The following is a 16,881-nucleotide window of genomic DNA, read 5'->3' as shown; positions in this document are numbered from 1 at the left end:
AATGTCTTCTGCTCATGGTAATCTTATGTAGTTGTTTTATCTGGTTTTACTTCAGAGTAATACTAATCCCAAAGAGTAATGGGGTGTAACACATCTCTCTGAGACAGATCAGGTACAAAACTGATACCTGGGGTTAAATCATTAAATCCTGCCTTCACAAGCAACAACATTAAGCACAGAAGTTCCAAGGCTGACTTTTCCAGCTAAATATCCCATACAAGAAGCCAACTTTCTGTGTCCTGTGTATTTTTTCCCCTATATAATCTGCAGGAAAAAAAAAAAAAAGGAGCGTGCCGTTCCAAGTGCAATCAGGAGTCCAACTTTTCCATCATACTGATTCTGAAAATTCCTTCTATTAGGTGCTTCACAGGTAGCTTTATGAAATTGTTTAGGGAATAATTATTGGAGAGGGAACATACATACTTTTCCCTATGTGCTGAGCTCTGATAGCATAGAGGAAGCATCCATGTAGGCTGACAAGACCCTTTTTCCTTTTAACTTTAAAGACTTAAATCCTTTCTGCTCCATCATGCACTTCAAGCTCATTCAATTTTTTGCTTCCATTGTACCACCTCTCTTTACCTCACCTCTTTGCTCTTTGTTCCCTAATGTTCCTCTGCCATTGCACCCTTTCTCCCTTCCTTCCTATTTTCTTCCACCTCATCTTCCTCATGGTACACTGTCAGAAGGATGGGCTTTTCTCTTCACCACTGATCTCTTGGCTTGCAGAGTTCATCCTTGCTTTTTTTTTTTTTTTAAGTCTTTATTTGTCTGTTCAGATCTTACATTCATCATGAAACAGATGAGGCCTACTGCCTTATTAAAGTCAGATCATATAATTTTATCCAAAGGTAGAATTTAAACATACAAAAATATTTGAATGAGCAAAAATTTTTTTTTAATTGTTGATTTCATTGGATTTGTTTGGTATCTAAATCATTCCCAATTGCCTGGATTTTCTTTTGTTGAACACCAAATAAGACTTTTAAGGCTTGTGCAAGAGCAGCTAAAAGAATCTTGATCCAAGTGAATGAAATTCATATCAAGGGTGAATTCTGTGTTTCATTCTATATTTATTCTATATTTTTTTATTATGTAAACTTGTTAAATGTCTGCAGATTTCTCCTGCAGCAGACAAGTAGAATTTACTTTTACCATGATTCATTTTAACAAATAATACAGAGATGACAATGTTTGAACTAGAAGCCAGGCTAGTGTGACAAAGCCAAGTCTGATCTCTCATGCAATATTGCATTCGTTTCAAAACAGATGTGACAAAAACACGAATTAGATCTTGTTCCAATTCAGTACAAGTTCAAATGTAAAGTTGCATTGTTCCTTTTCAGCCCTTGTTCTGGATTCATGTTACATTTTTCATACTCTAGTAAGAAACAACCAGGTAGCTATTTCAACATTTTAATTAATACAGAAAATATTTTGTTCTGTGGACATTTTCATTAAAATCTAAAATTAATACTTAAAATTTCTTGAAGGACTTTTTACCTTCAAGGAGCAAAACCCCTGTGATTCGGATGGTTTATGTTAATACCTTCCTTTGGTCACTGGTGTGGAACTCAGAACTGCTGAGTGTAATTCCTCTTTCTGATGTAGGCTTTTTAAGTGAACTGGGATAAGATGTCTGTTCACATCTTGGTTTCTTGAAAACAGAAGATGGCCATTTTGCATGCATTGCAGAAGTAACACGAAGTTTCATTTATTAATGCTCAGTAGATGCTACAATTTATGTAGGGTTTAAGAAGATAGATGTCAGCTACCTCATGTTTTGTTAATGGACAACACATATGACATTTTAAAATTAATTTTTAGTAGTATTGCTAGTCTTTTTTTCCTTCATGTTGTCTTTTTTAGGTAGCAATGAAAGATTAATTGCAAAATATTTTGTTCTGCTTTTCCTATGAACATTGTCACTTTTATTTTATTGCTTTCTAGTAGATTTGTGTCATCTTCATACTTTGTATAATTTCTCTAGAGGAAGTGGTGACTAAAATAATGAACTGCAGCATCTAATGTTAAAAAATTGTCCAAGGTGTAGCTCTGAACGAGAGAATATTATAAATCTGCCATAATCACCATAGATGTGGCTATTCCTATAGAGTGTGAGCAGTGTTAGCAAAACACAGAAATAGGACACACACACACAAACAAACAACAAAAATCCACGTGATTGATTACATCTGCTTTTCAGCTGAAGAAATCTGGATTCCAGTGCTGTTTAGTTTAGCTACAGATTTTTTTTTTCTTAGATCTGTTTCAGTAGGAACAGTATTATTTCTATGTGGTGTAAAGCTCGGTGGCATGGTCATTTATTTCTAGATGTGGCTTACATATTTCTTTGAGGACCAGGCAGTCATGCATAGCAATTCTTCGCATTCCTGACATCTTTTTCATAATCCGGTTTTAGGACGATGATAACTGTGATGAATGGGGAGGAAACAAATATATTTTTTTGAGATGCCTGGAATTCATATTTATATTCTTGCTGTAGAATCTATAGCGTCAGTATTTTTTGAAGGTGTCATCCAGATTATGTAATTTAAACCAATTTCAAAAATTGCTCAGTAAAGATCCTTGTAGGTAAATGAATCCTGTACTCATCGCAAGTAACCTTTAATAACTTCCTTGAGTAGACCGTTTGTTTAATGCGAAATAAAAGTCAGTACTCAATTTCATACAACTCTTGATTTAGTATATATTTTTGGAGTTATTTTTAACAATTTTTACATTTTTAACATTTAGTTATGTGTTAATTGCTAGCATTCTTTGGCAAAGAGCCTGTAGTTGCATCTGATCTTTCAGTTGTCCCTCCAGCATCGATCACCCAGACTTGTGGGATCTTTGACATGAAGTTACGGTAATGTATGAAGTTGCAAAACATGAAAGATAGACAGGTTCTCTCCAAAACAACTCCTAATATTTTTTAAATGCTTGTCCTCTCACAGAATGCCTGAATTCATTGTCTTTCAGGAGGTTGGTTTGAGAAATTAGTTTTGTTTCTTACCATTTTAAGGTAAACATGCTGTATGCTTATGGAAAGTTTCAATATAGACAGTATAAAAGGTGTTTTTTTTTTTTTTATGTTACATTCCATCTGTAAAGAGTTGGGAACTGTGGGTTCAAGAAGCTTTCCTCACTTTTGGATATTGTAAAAATCATCCCCTCTTCCAGAAATTGAATATTAATATATGGAGTTTATGCTGGCATGTTTGAATTAATATTCGGAGGCATTCCATGAACACAGCATATAAAGCTTATCAAAGTCCAGAGAAGCCAGAGGGGAACGGGTTATTGGTGGTTATTGTCCTTGTTACGTTTTGCAAGAATTACTTCTCATGTTTTAGCTCTGCTGAACAAAGTGATGGTTTCTCTATCTTCTGTGAATAAAATTTAGGAGACACTGATTGTAGAATAATCTTGGGTCCTGTTTCTATAAGGAAGAAGAGTTTCCTCTAAAAAGATCTTGTAACTTTCCAGCTGGAGGTTGTATACCTTTTCCTGCAATTTGTCCTTTCCTCTTGTGGTTGCATGCAGCTCTAGAACTTTTTAACCACTAATACGCTAGAGTTTTGTTTGAGGAACATCTTGGCATGGTTGCATGACATGACAGTAACAGTTAACTATGCTCCTTTCATTTAAAATCCAGTTTTTGCCAAAGAGTGAGGTTTCTGGGATAAAATGAGTTTGCAAAATGATTCCTTTAAGTGGAACAAGCCTTGCAGATCATGAGGAATATTATCATAATGCTTCAGAAAGCTGTAGTAGTAGGTTTTCATTTCTGTGAAACCCCAGCCTAAGTGCTGTGTTGCTGGTAACTCCGGGTGACAGCGCTGAGCCCACCAGCAGTCTCACAGCTAAATCTTATTGATTTTTGTAGGGACCACTGCAGCCTCTGCAGGGCTCTAGGAGGATTATAGGATGTGAGAAGAGTAAGCGCAGAGCAGCCGACGTTGTCTCTGGCTGCAGCCGCAGAGCATGGAGCTAAGGATTGTATACTTTGCTTTATCAGATACTGCCCCGGTGCTTTTCAGCTTTCAGGGATATCCACTTCTTGATCCTCCACTGTATGGGTGACGCCTCACTTTGCCATTAGCATATTTTTCATAAACCCTTACTTTCTGTGCTGTGATCGTTAATAAGACATTTTGCTAGGCTTGCTGGCTTGAAGTTGGCTTACTAACCTCATGTTTCTCGTCTGCCTGCATCTTTACATTTGAGACACTTCAGAGCACTACTTGTTACTGTCCCATCCTCGTAGAGTAATCAGTACGATATGAATTGAGGCCTCTGGATGATGTTTAATAGTATTGGCCCTGGATGGGTCCTGCTGACTGTGTTTTTACCAGGGAAGGTCCTGGGAGCAGGCCTCCTCTCACAGAACAAACCATTCCCTCCTGTCAGTTGAAGTAGATGATAAATTACAATCCAGCCTTGTCCTCTATACCATAATCTGTCCTTCCACACTACAAGGCAGTCCAAACAGTCAGCTGCAGGAGTGACATCCCTGTGAGACCTTCCCCAGTGCTGGGCCACACGTGTCCCTCCAGTGTCCCTTGTCTTGCTCTGGCAGGCTGGATTCTCTGTGCGTGGCTGGTGCAGGAGAAGGCTTTCAGCTGCTCCTGGCCTCTGCCAAGGCCACAGTAAAGGTGGCAGGACAAAGAGCTTTGGTGCCAGCTCCAGCCCTTGGGCCGGGGCTTGGACACACTGTTCACCATACATAGCATGGCAATTGAAATGTAGCCTTAGGTAAGTTGTAATTTTTTTCTTTTTTAAAGCTAAGGTTGCCCTTGAGGCACTTCTGATTTTTTTTCTCATAGCAATAGCTAGATAAGTAAGGCAGTCAAATATATCTGTATATTTATATTTTTATTAAGTCAGGAGGGTAGAGAATGCTGGTGAACAGAGATGTAAGATATGTGTCATGATGGTCATCACATGCTGGTAGTTTTCATTTTCTCTTCTCTTCCTTTCTTTTTTCTTTTTTTTTAGGATGAACGTGAAGCCAGAGAAAATGTGAAAAGAGAGCAGGATGAAGCGTACCGCATATCACTTGAAGCTGACAGAGCGAAGGTGTGTGGCTGGTGAAGTGATTGTGTGAATGCCAAGATGTGAATCTGTCCATGACTGGTGCATCACTTCAGTTTTGCTTTTTAATATGAGACCATTGCAGAAGGAGCCATAAGTGGTTATCAAATGGCACTAGATACATTCACAAGATTTGACTACATCTTTTTGCTAAAGCAGTAGTGACCCTACATAATAATAGAAGCTGCCAATGGAATGATAGGAAAAGATCACTCAATAAATATCCTATTTCTAATATTAGTTTCCAAGTCACAATTAATGATCATTATCAGAGGTTTCTAGGCTGGGTGAACCTTAGGTCTAACCATATCTGGAAACTTTTACAAAACAGAAATTCAAGACATTTCAGAATATATGTAACTAATTATGTTAATGTGGTAAATTCTTGAGGACAAAAGTTGAGTTCAGATAAGTTTCCATTAACAAGCTTCATAAGAACTATGAAGGTTTTATTCACGTGGCTTTGTATTGTGCAAATATGTCAGTCATCCATGAACCATTCCTGTTCCAACAGAAAAGTTGGGAAGTTAATTTCATTTAATATAGCTCAACGCACATCGTTAGACAGATCTGTGGAAAGTGAAGAGAGTACATGTGTATTTACTATGTGTTTCTTTTTTTTAGAGAGAAGCACAAGAGAGAGAAATGGCAGAGCAGTTTCGCTTGGAACAGATTCGGAAAGAACAGGAGGAAGAACGTGAGGTGGGATGTTTTACCTTTTCTGACAACTTTTTGAATTCATGAGGCTTCTGGAGGTTGCAGCTTTTGTTCAGCATACCTTGTAACTTTAATTCAAAGTATACTTTTCATCTGAACACCAAATCAGTATTTTTATTAATTTATTATGATATATATATAACAATGTAATGCAACTAAATAATTTTCATCTTCACTTAGTTTTTCTTTTCTATCATCTGGGTCTGAATTACAGCCAGATATTAGATAGGCCTGAGAGCAAAAGATCTGTGAAATAAGTTTCATAAATAGTGGAATCTTTGGGAATCTCAAATCTTGTGTCTGAAGGCACTGCTTTTGAAAATATAATGCCATGAAGCCCTTTCATTTTTTCCAGGAAGTAGCACAAAGCCTAACTGCAATTCTGATCAAGCAAGTTGCCAAGTCTTATTTGGGAGACAAAAGACTTTTAATTTTTTTTTTAAAGAAATCAAAACAAACTAACAACAACAACAAAAAAAAAGTCTAGAAAATGGAATCAATTGTATGTCTTAAAATGTCTAAACAATCTTCTACAGAATCTTCCTTAGGTTGAAAATTGTGTTTAAACAAACTCTTGAGGTCTCTAGGCCTATATTAAAATATAGAAACCATATGCTGTGAAGAGTGCTTGCTGTTCCTCAAACCCTGTTACTTTGTAGATTCTCTCAATTTTGTAGATTCTGCAGGCCCCAAAACCTGCCAGAGAGAGCTCCTGCAGCCTCTTGCTGGATCTAGGCTGGCTCCTGTCCTAGCTGTGTATCACTGTAGGCGTAAATAATCATGTACATGAATTTTACAGTGGCTTCCTGTTTTTCACCTGCTGACAAATAAGTAATATGGTTTAAAAGAGAAGAAAAAAGGCTTTGTTACAGCCATGTTTCTTCCCTTGAAACCCCACCACATTTCAAAGGATAGGTGAAACAGACAAGTCATTAAAGTATTTTCAGCTGTTCTGTGAAGTGGTCTTGAAATAGATGTCCTTACAGAACTGCTATGAAACACACCTAGCTCATATTTGAAAGGGACTTTGAAACCCTTGAATAAAATGTTCAAAATAAGTGACGTACACATAAATGTATTGACTGAAATTAGAGTTGACTGAGTGTTGTCCTTTGACTTCTAGGCATATAAGATTTTGTGAGGAAGTTGCTAATGACTACAAAGCTACATCGACATCCCTATTGAATATGTATTTCCTGAGTATATTTCCAGTATTATTGCAAATATGGATAAAATATATTTTAAATATTTATTCATTTATATAAAATATCAGAGTTTCAGTATTTTTAGTGGAGTTTATATAACTCTTTTGCTCTGACTCCCAGCAATGATGGAGATTTGAAATTTGGCATTATATTCTCATTTAATTTTCCATTTAGTTAAAAGTCCTTGGAACTCATGGAATCCTGATAAATCACAGCCTTCCTCATCGCCCCCCGCCCCAGACTTAAATATATATTTGACATTTCAGTCTTGTGTACTTTGCTGATGTATGAAAAAATTGCATTACACAACTGCAAAAAGTTGGCTACCAGTGCAGCTATTATTCCCAGAGACAAACCCAATAAACAAACTGTATAAGCAATGCATTTGCATATATATTTTGACCAAGATAATTGCCTTAAAAAAATCTGAACCATTTAAACATTCAAGAACGTTTTAAACAGTGCTGTGTTGTAAATACGGCATTCCATCAAAGCAGTAGAATTCAATGATTTAGTAAAAATGCAGTCCAGTCTTCTATATTATTCCACAGTATCTGATGGCTTTCTTAGCTCCTGTTGTTAACATAAGCCAAGAATAAGAGGATAAAAACACAACTGGATGAGCCGTGCACAAAACTTGACTGTGAGAATTTTGTCGAGTAGTCGAAAGCTGGCAATTCTGTAAGGTCAATAGCAATTAAAAATAAATCAGTATTGTAGCAATAACAGACTATTGAGCAATCACTTATAATCAGATTCAAGTAATAAAAACATTTTTGTTATTTAAGTAATTTCGTATGCATAGAAACAATAATTCACTCTGCTTTAGTATATCTGCTCCTGAACCCTTTCTAACACCTTGGCCTTTTGAAAAGTGTTTTCTTACACAAAGCCTGCAAAGCTAGTCCATGTTATCAAAATATATCTGGGCTTCCCTGTTTTACTGTAGACTGCAGTAATGAAAATAATAGGATCTGTTTGCTTAGTAGAACAAAAGGGATTTTAACAATAATGTTTACTAACACTCCCATTTTCAAGTATACAGATTACTTATACTGAATTGTTCTGCAACAGTGTTTACTTACAGAAGTGCCTCTATGTTCAGTTCCTATATTTAAAATCAGGCTACTGAGCTATTCACATACTGAACATCTTTTTATCAACAACACTGAAATTGCTTGTTCAGATCCAAGAGTTATTAATGTGATCCATCTCATCATTGTTTTCTGACTTGGTTTGCTGGTACAGAATATCCATTGTAAACTGCCGTTTTACATTGAAGCCTGGGAGACTAGTTACTTGAGGGAGCGACGCATTCTTTGCACAAAGAAAAGAGCTCTAATGAGCTACTGTTGTTTATTTTTCTATAATATAATTGATTGGGTTCAGTAAATAATGTAGCATCTGTTGTTATACTGTGTGGGGAAATGTCAAAACAGAAAGACAGTAAGCAGGTGGTTGAGTATGGAGAGAGAGAAAATTAAAATAGAATCTATTTAAAATATAATCTCATAGTAGATGAGCAAAAATGAACTCAAGTTCTATGTATAAATATTTATACTGAGCTATAATTTGCTCAGAGGTTCGTGTGCAAGAAGTAGACTATTTAAAAGGCTTCTTAATCTTGCTTTTGCCCATTCCTTTCTCTTTACTGCAATCATCCTCCATCAATATCTGTTACTAAATGACCTTGGGGAGATTTTCAAAGGCATAAATAGCAACTGTGTATCATGAAAGTGCCTTTAAATTCTAGGTAAAGCAGTGCATGACTGCCGCATTTTGGAATACTGTCTTTTAGGTGTATTGGGAAGGAATTGTTATTCTGCTTCTAGCACTCGTTGAGATTCTCGTTAACTGCTGCCTGAAGTAAGGGGATACGGTAACAAGGCTGCTTTCTAAACACGATCTTATTTTTAAAAGAAATCAGCCTCTGTCTGAGGGCGCCAACAGCATTCAGCACCCATGACAATCAAGCCCACCTATGGCAGCAGTCTAATATTAGGCTTTTGTTGCTGTTGTTGTTTGTTTGTTTTTAATTCTGATCAAAGTGTAAATGTCGTAGTTCCTGGAGGCAAAGGTCAGTGAATACAGACTTGGTTCCTGCTCGTAAAGTCTTGACATCAGCAATATGCGCAGTGTTAGCAGGAAGGCAAGCATCTGCATTTTTAGCTGCGTACTGCAGCCTGGGCATTACAGTGCTGGCTGGCGGCGTGCAAGTTGTTTCAGAAGATGTGCACACCTGTGCTTGGAGTAGTCTTCCTGCAAGTAGTAATAATAATTGCTTTCTTTAAACCTTAAAGTTCCCATGTCTCTCCTCCCAATTTCCTTCTTTGACTGTTCCAAATTTTGTATATACACTATATTTAATACACATTTGTGATATTTTTAAGCACATCTAACAGTGTTTTTATTTATTTATAGTAAATCTCTTGCACATATTTCTTTTTATTCTGAACTGCCACTGAGGGTCTTGTCTTTGGTACAAATGGTCAATTACTCTGTATAAGAGGAAGGCAATTTGATAATAAGTGCATTTGAAGAAATACTTTTACTGCCTTCAATTTATACCGTTTTAAGGAAGCAATTGGCCACTTGACAATTATTCTCTCTTTCAAATTTTTCAAGGCTTTCTGCCAAATGATTAAATTACTTATCCCCATCGTGCATTAACTGTAGACCTAATAATATGTGTTATAAAGAAGGATTTATTTTAATTAGTTGTCTGGTGAGCTGTTATTAAGGAGTGAATAAAAATGATTTTGTTGTTGAGATATAAAGCACAACTATGGCACATCATGAAATTCTAGAAGACATGAACAGAAAAGCTCTTTCCTTTTCTTCTGTTGTTAAGATTGCAACCTGAATGGTTATTTTTCCATCCTCAGGCTATCAGGCTCTCTCTTGAGCAATCTTTGCCTCCAGAACCGAAAGAGGAGAGCACCGAGTCAGTCAGCAAACTGCGTATTCGGACACCCAGTGGAGAATTCTTTGAGCGACGTTTCCTGGCCAGCAGCAAGCTGCAGGTTGTCTTTGATTTTGTAGCTTCCAAGGGATATCCTTGGGAGGAATACAAGCTGCTGGGCACCTTTCCAAGGAGAGATGTGAGTAAATGCACCTTCCAGGAATAATATCACTACTTCTTAATTGTGTGTGTTTGGATGACCAGTATGTTTTAGCATAGAAAATAAAAGCTGTGCCTGAATATGTTAGAGTGTGGCCCAAGCTCTGTGGCTGTGAGCAAGCCAGGTGCTAGCCTAACAGTGCTATCATATGTTGCATACAAAATTGCACTGTGAAATCTGTTTCCAGTGACATTTTAAAAAATCCTTCATTTCTGATACAAACGAGTTGTGGATCACATTCAGTGAAAAATGTCCATGTGTTCTGACTGTGAGCCAGCATCACTCGCTTCATGTTGTGAAGGAAAGAGCATCAATATTAGTCTGCTGTTTAGGTCTGATATAGACTAGTATTTCTCTGGTCATTGTTCTTGCCATTTTATTCCAATTTTATGTTATGACCAGGAAGGCTCAGTGTCAGATAACAAATGGTTACGAGCTAATCAGTACACTGTAATGAATTGTTCATCCACCTGTTACATCATACAACCAAGTAATCATTTATACCTTCTACGTCCAAATTCTAGCGATGTACTTGCTGTGACTGATTTTCAAAGTCAATACCACTTACTGCTTACAAAAGCAAGTTCAGTTCTGTTGGTTTATCAACAGATATTTATGTGCTTGTTACCGGGTTTCACTTAAGATATAACTATGTGTTGTCTGCTCTTTTGCAGTTTAACTTTCATTTAACTAGTCATGGTTACAGCGAAGGTAAAAGTCAGTGGATCCAACTGTGCAGCAATTAATATGAGGGCACTGCGTAAAAGGGGGAAGGTAATGGGGTGATGCAGAGGTGACAGTACAAACTGAGCCAAGCAGTGATGGGTGAAGCTCAGCAGCTTTTTGGCTGTGCTACCTCCAGTACTGCAAACGAGTTGGGCAGCTTTGGGCTGGAGCAGGGGTTTTGTTGTCCGGGGGAATCTCCAGGTGACTGGTTAAGCCATTTTTCATCAAAGGAGCTCAGAATCTGGGTTGCTTTTCCATTTTCTTTCTCATCACTGCCTGTGGAGGAAGTTCACTAGGAGCAGAGCTCTGATTGGCGTGTTTACAGTACTGTTTTGTAACAGCAGCCCATTGCTTTATCATCCTATTTGTAAGTTATTTTAAGTGACACAAGTACTCCAAAAGGGGAAGAAAATAATGTCTTTAACAAGCTATGACCTTGAGAGTGGATGTGATTTCTGAAGATTCATGGCATAACTCTGTAAACAAGATTGCAGTGCTTACAGCTTTTCTTCCACCTTGTCTTATATTGAGAATCCTAATCAGTCAGACTGAAAAGAAGCATTTTGGGAATCTCATTAATCACTAATTAACTTTACTCCTTAAGCATGTGATATCATTTCCAGTGGAACCAAGGACTGGAAGTCATCTAAGTTTCCAGTATCATTCACCTTACTCAACAATCTTTCACAGTCTAAACAACGTTTTCATGTGTTTTAAATATTCTGCAAGTCATACCTTCCTGCCTGTAACATATTTATGTCCTAGCACATAGTTATTACAACAAAAAAAAAAATCAAATTATGAATATATTACTCTTTTTTTTTCCTACACTTTAAATTCTCTCTGTTTAGACTGGCTGTTTCTGTAAATAATCACATCGTCATCATTATTAATTTTAGTCCTCTGTAAACTCAAAAATTGATCAGATGGCTCAAATGAGAACAAATGAAAAAAGGAATGGAAAAGAAAAAAGACCACTAAATTACAGTGGGATGGTAGTGTCAATAAATCTGTGAAACTTCAAGGCAGAAAATGCTGAGGCAAAGGAAGGAGAATTTTATGGCAGGATATAGAGCTGTTGGTCTGTTGCACTGGACGCGAGACCCTGTCATCTTTTTTCTATGATTCCAACCTAATAATGCCATGTATGAGGAGTCGCATAAATGATTCATGCTGATTTGACTCAGTGGCCGTGTATGAATCCGGTTGCCATTGTGACCACCAGAGCTACAACAGACAAAAAATAATCCCCAGGGGTTTGCTAACTATAAATGACATCTGCCATGTTCCACAGATTTGGAAAGATGGAATTGTGCGACTCCACAGAGAGAAGAGTTCTGTTTGTTTGCTTAAAAAAAGGAAAAAAATCATGCTGATGAAAGTACTGTGAGTGTGGTACAAGTATATATTTCTTACCTTAGGCTTCATGCTATACAGCCTCTTAAAAATACACTGTAAGTTGCAATCAAAACCCTTCTGCTATATGACATATATCACAGACATCCATTCAAATTTGTGAAAGAAGAACAAAACACTTGGGATGCTTGTGCTCCAGAAAAAAATAGCATTTAGAAATATCCTTTTGTATTTAACCTATAACAATTTTGAGAAAAGAAAAAAAAAAAAAAAGAAAAAAAAGTTTTGAAAATGTCAGAATTTCTTTGCTGGAATTTTTGCTGCAGTAAGATGAAAACATTTCTTCTCAAGTTAATCATTTTTCTTCTATCTTAATCTATATTACAATAACATACACACCCCCAGAAGTGTTTGTCTTATCAAAACGAGGGGATTATCTTCAATCAGATGAGCATTTTCTTACGGGAAACTTGTCAGAACATTTTTTACTTGCTTTTCAGAATCTGCTTTTCAAAGACATCAGTCCTGATACAATGTTGTTGAAGTATTTTTACTTCTTTGGTAAATAAAAATTCATTAGTTCTTGGTTCTATGTTCCAGTTGCTTACACAGATATCCTTAGCTAACTTAAAGTTGGTATCATAACCCTACTGTAAATACAAACTTCTACACATGAGTAAATACACAGATTAACCTTTTCTAGACACTACTTGTAGTTTTTAAAGCAGTAGTGACATTCCAAAGCATTTAAGCACATGCAGTGACTTGTTATTGGGTCTTTGTCACTGACTGTGTTCTTCCTACTAGCACAGAAATTAGATATTAACCACCTCCTTTCTCAGTACCTTAACCAAAGCAGAACTACGTACTGTACTGACAAGCATATTCCACACAAATGACCCTGTGTCAGCAGGTAATTTCTACCTCTAACTTTGAAAACATTTGGTAAGCACATCTTTCTGAGTAAAAAGCTGTATTACCAGTCCTTAGCCATATTCTTAAATGCACCTGCAAAGGCTTTATGGAAGCAAGCGTATGTGCCGGTTAAATTTGTGTGCTGATTTTAGAATTACAGTTCTTTTTCTTCCAATGGTCACCCTAATCTTCAGAATGGATTCAACTCTAACAACAGAGAGCTTACACCAAGCATACTAGCATGCTCAGTCAACCTTCTCCCTTTCAAGTAAGTCCCTTTCTCCTAAAAAGCCTTCCCAAACACTAATTTCAGTAGTCCTCTCAATGTGCTTTCTGCAGGGCCTATCTTCTCCCAGCACCCTGTAGACCTTCTGAATGACCAGTTCCTTGCTTCCTTCAGTGGAAGTCTGCAGAAGTCTTCCAAAAATTCTTTAACATCTTACAGCCTGGGCATTTGACCACGCTGTAGGAAAGAAGCCAAAGTGTCCCATATCTAGTTGAAACTGAATGTGCAGAACAAATTCACCCAAACTGGTGCTACTAGGATTAATGACACATTTGTGGAAGTTGTATAGTATGTGACAGAAAGTGAGGTCCTGGCATGCTCTGCCGAGTCCATCTCATTTGAAAGTCTGTTTTTGAAAGACTGAGCTTGCTAATTTGGTCTGAAAAATCAAAGTTGCAGTCTTCAGTTTCTTCTGCTCATTTCTCCTTGAGGTGGAGCACTAGTTATGTATTTGAGATATGGCTTTGCAGACGCTTTGTTAGAGACTTAAGCTTTTTATTTACTGTATCTGGAAGCCCTGGTAAGCCAAGACTTCTACAGTATTTCACATTTCGCTTTTCTGAGCTACAGCTTAGGATCAGGTGGCAGTTAAGTCACTTAAGGTTATTTAAATGCATCTAAAATGTTGCTTAATAATTCAGAACCAGTTTGCTCTGTTTAGAGTATTAAGATTTTTTAAATCCTTTTAATTAACCAATTCCAACAGCAGTTTAAATAAACAGAAACAAAATCTGTCTCCCTTGAAACCATAGAAAATGAATTTAACTTAAATTGCACATCAATTTAAATTAAGTACAATCAGGATTTCAGTAAATTCAATGCCAGACTATTCTTAATATTATACAGAAATACAGAGTAAGATATCCCCCCAAAACCAAATGTAATTGTTCATTTCCTGCATTCTGGCAGGAGTAATCTTATTTTGACACCCACAGTGGTGGAAATAACGCCAGGGTATGGTGAGTTTAGCTGCAGTGCTCTGCACACATGATCATCCCAACATGTGACTGTGCTCTGCTGTTGTAATGTTATGGTCATGATGCTTGTATGACTGAGTTAGGTGTAGGTTAGCAATTCTGTGCATCTCAGTCCATTCTAGCCTTTGTAAGGATTTTTCTGCATTTCACCCCATGCAAATAATACATTCAGATAATCTAAACTCATAATGTGGCATTCAAACTCACTGAATAGGTTATGAAAGAAATACATGTTCAGGACCGTATCTGGCTTTTGACGTTCTTTTCCTTAATCATTATCTTCATGGAAAGAAGGAAGAAAGATGTTCTTCTGAGAAAGGATTCACGCACTATCGTAGCTGTACCCAATAACATTATTAGTAACTAGTCATTCACATAAATTGGGAAAGTAGCTTTAACAGCTGTCAAGGGCCAAGGAGGATTTCAGAAAAATAAAGTATTTTTCTGATAAGTTCAGAAACTTGGATACTGTTTTTATAAGTTCAGGGAAAGTTTAACATAATTCACCAAACTTATCCAGTAATCTCAAGTTACTGGTATTTATATCTCCTACTTCACAAAATAGTATCCATCTGTTTAATTGCACAATCCTTTAGAATTATTCAAGGCAATGCACCTGATGGTGTCATGTAATTATCAACTATGATCTAGTTTACAGAAGGTCACAGCCACTTACAAAAGTAAGCATCCCTCTTCTTGTTGGCTGAAGCTGTCATTAAGTCAATACTACCCGCCCTTGCCTTTCCTCTCTTTCAGGATATGTTATTTTATTTATTCCAGCAGTTATGTTTAGTTTAGTTAAGACACAGAGAATTTGTCTAAGTAAACTGACCATACCAGACTAGCATATTCCCATGCCTCTTCTAGGAGCATGATTTCTGATCATTCTTCTGTTGACTGGTAACAGTAGAACAATTAATTGGACAGATTAATTTTGAATTCCAGAGGACTGGAGCACGTATAATTGCAAGCAGAACACTGAAGAGTGCAACCCTTAGGTTTTGTTGCTTTTCACAAGTTTGTTGCTCACACAAAGTAGTGTCATGTTTTGGTCAGCAGCTACAAAGAGAGTAATTGATATTCTGGCCCCACTGAAGTTGATGGCAGTGCTTGTAGGACATCAGAAAGTATATTTTCGTCCTTGAAATGTAATGTCCACTTTTGTGCAAATACAATTTCTATGTATGTAGTTAAAAAAAAAAAAAAAAAAAAAAGTATTGCAGAAAGGTTTTTTTCATAATATTTTCTTCCAAGAAAGAAAGGCTTGAAGACTTGATCTGCCTCTTCAGACCTGGTGTTTGCTTAACTGATATACAAAGAGAAAGATTAAATTCCTTCTTGTATAAAGTCACTGAAAGGATATGGAAGGGAATAAATGCCTTCCTCACCCCGTAGATGTAAGTTCCCTCTAAAAAGAATTACATTCTATACGTGAACGTAGTTTCTGATGTTGTATGACAACTCTACTTGAATACAGGGAATGTTTAACTAATTTCAGCAAATAGGTGTGTTTCAGATGAGCTGGTTTACTTAAGACTCACTGAAGTTAGCATTCAACAGAGCACTCAACACTCAATGCTGTTTGTGAGCTCTTAGTTGAGTCATCCTCATTAGTTAACCCAGTGACTAATGCCAACCACGTGATTAATATATTCCACCCAAGCACATCCCTCTGACCAAAAGTGTTCTTTTATTCAGCACTGCACCATTTTACAAACATTTATTTCAGGGAAGGCATGGTATTGTTCACAGGAAGATGCCTTAGTTAAGCAGCAGAGCTTTGCTGTTGGGTATGGCATGATCCAGCATAAACTAACTCTAAGACATTTTGTACTTTTTTTCCCAGAATTCATGCTTTATGTCAATTTTGTGGTTTTCTTTTTTTCCCTTTTAGGAAGAATATGTAATGATAAAATACCAATAAAGAGCCTTTGTAGTAGTATGATACTAAGAAAGCTGTGTCTGGTTACCAGAAAATTTAATGATCTCCTGCTGTTTTGGTAATTGCATAAGTAATACATCAGACTCAATCACCAAAGCACTCTTAGGCGCGCTTTTCATTCTATTTACCTATCTACCAATCACAATGTTATACTGTAGTTATCATTGTGGTATCTGAACATCTTAATCCTTTGAACTTGATAAAAATCCTTTTGGATCGTTTTTCCATGCAGTTATAATTACGTGCACATGAATGCAATCATGGATCGCTCTCCGGTGAGTGGCTGTGTTCCTATCCATTCCCTTTGGGACCTACATATGCAAAGCAAAGTTCTTGCAGTACGTTAGAGGCACTAAATGTATTTATATGTTTTCAGACTTCCAGGAGGTGTGGCTGTCTTGCTTTTATTCAGCACATCATCAATATCCACAGTGAAAGCTACAGTATTTCTGGGGCCAGGATCTGTCGTCTCTGGAGCTAGCACGTTTTTAAAATAATTAAATGCATGAATTGTTTGATAAAAGCACATTGGCAG

The 16,881-nt window shown here is 36.9% G+C and overlaps 1 protein-coding gene across 1 annotated transcript in view; it reads left to right on the top strand.

Moving 5' to 3' along the window:
• Positions 1-16,881, top strand: part of FAF1 (Fas associated factor 1) — a 160,376-nt gene that overhangs the window by 134,053 nt on the left and 9,442 nt on the right. Inside the window, exons 16-18 of the mRNA XM_084528394.1 lie at positions 5,005-5,085; positions 5,725-5,802; positions 9,908-10,123. Coding sequence (XP_084384520.1) covers positions 5,005-5,085; positions 5,725-5,802; positions 9,908-10,123 — 375 coding nt within the window. The remainder of the gene's footprint in view (positions 1-5,004; positions 5,086-5,724; positions 5,803-9,907; positions 10,124-16,881) is intronic.

Source organism: Aythya ferina (assembly GCF_964211825.1).
Source record: "Aythya ferina genome assembly, chromosome: 8".
Lineage (NCBI taxonomy): Eukaryota > Metazoa > Chordata > Aves > Anseriformes > Anatidae > Aythya > Aythya ferina.
The sequence above is the reverse complement of the archived record's forward strand: the minus strand, read 5'-3'. Positions and strand labels throughout refer to the sequence as shown.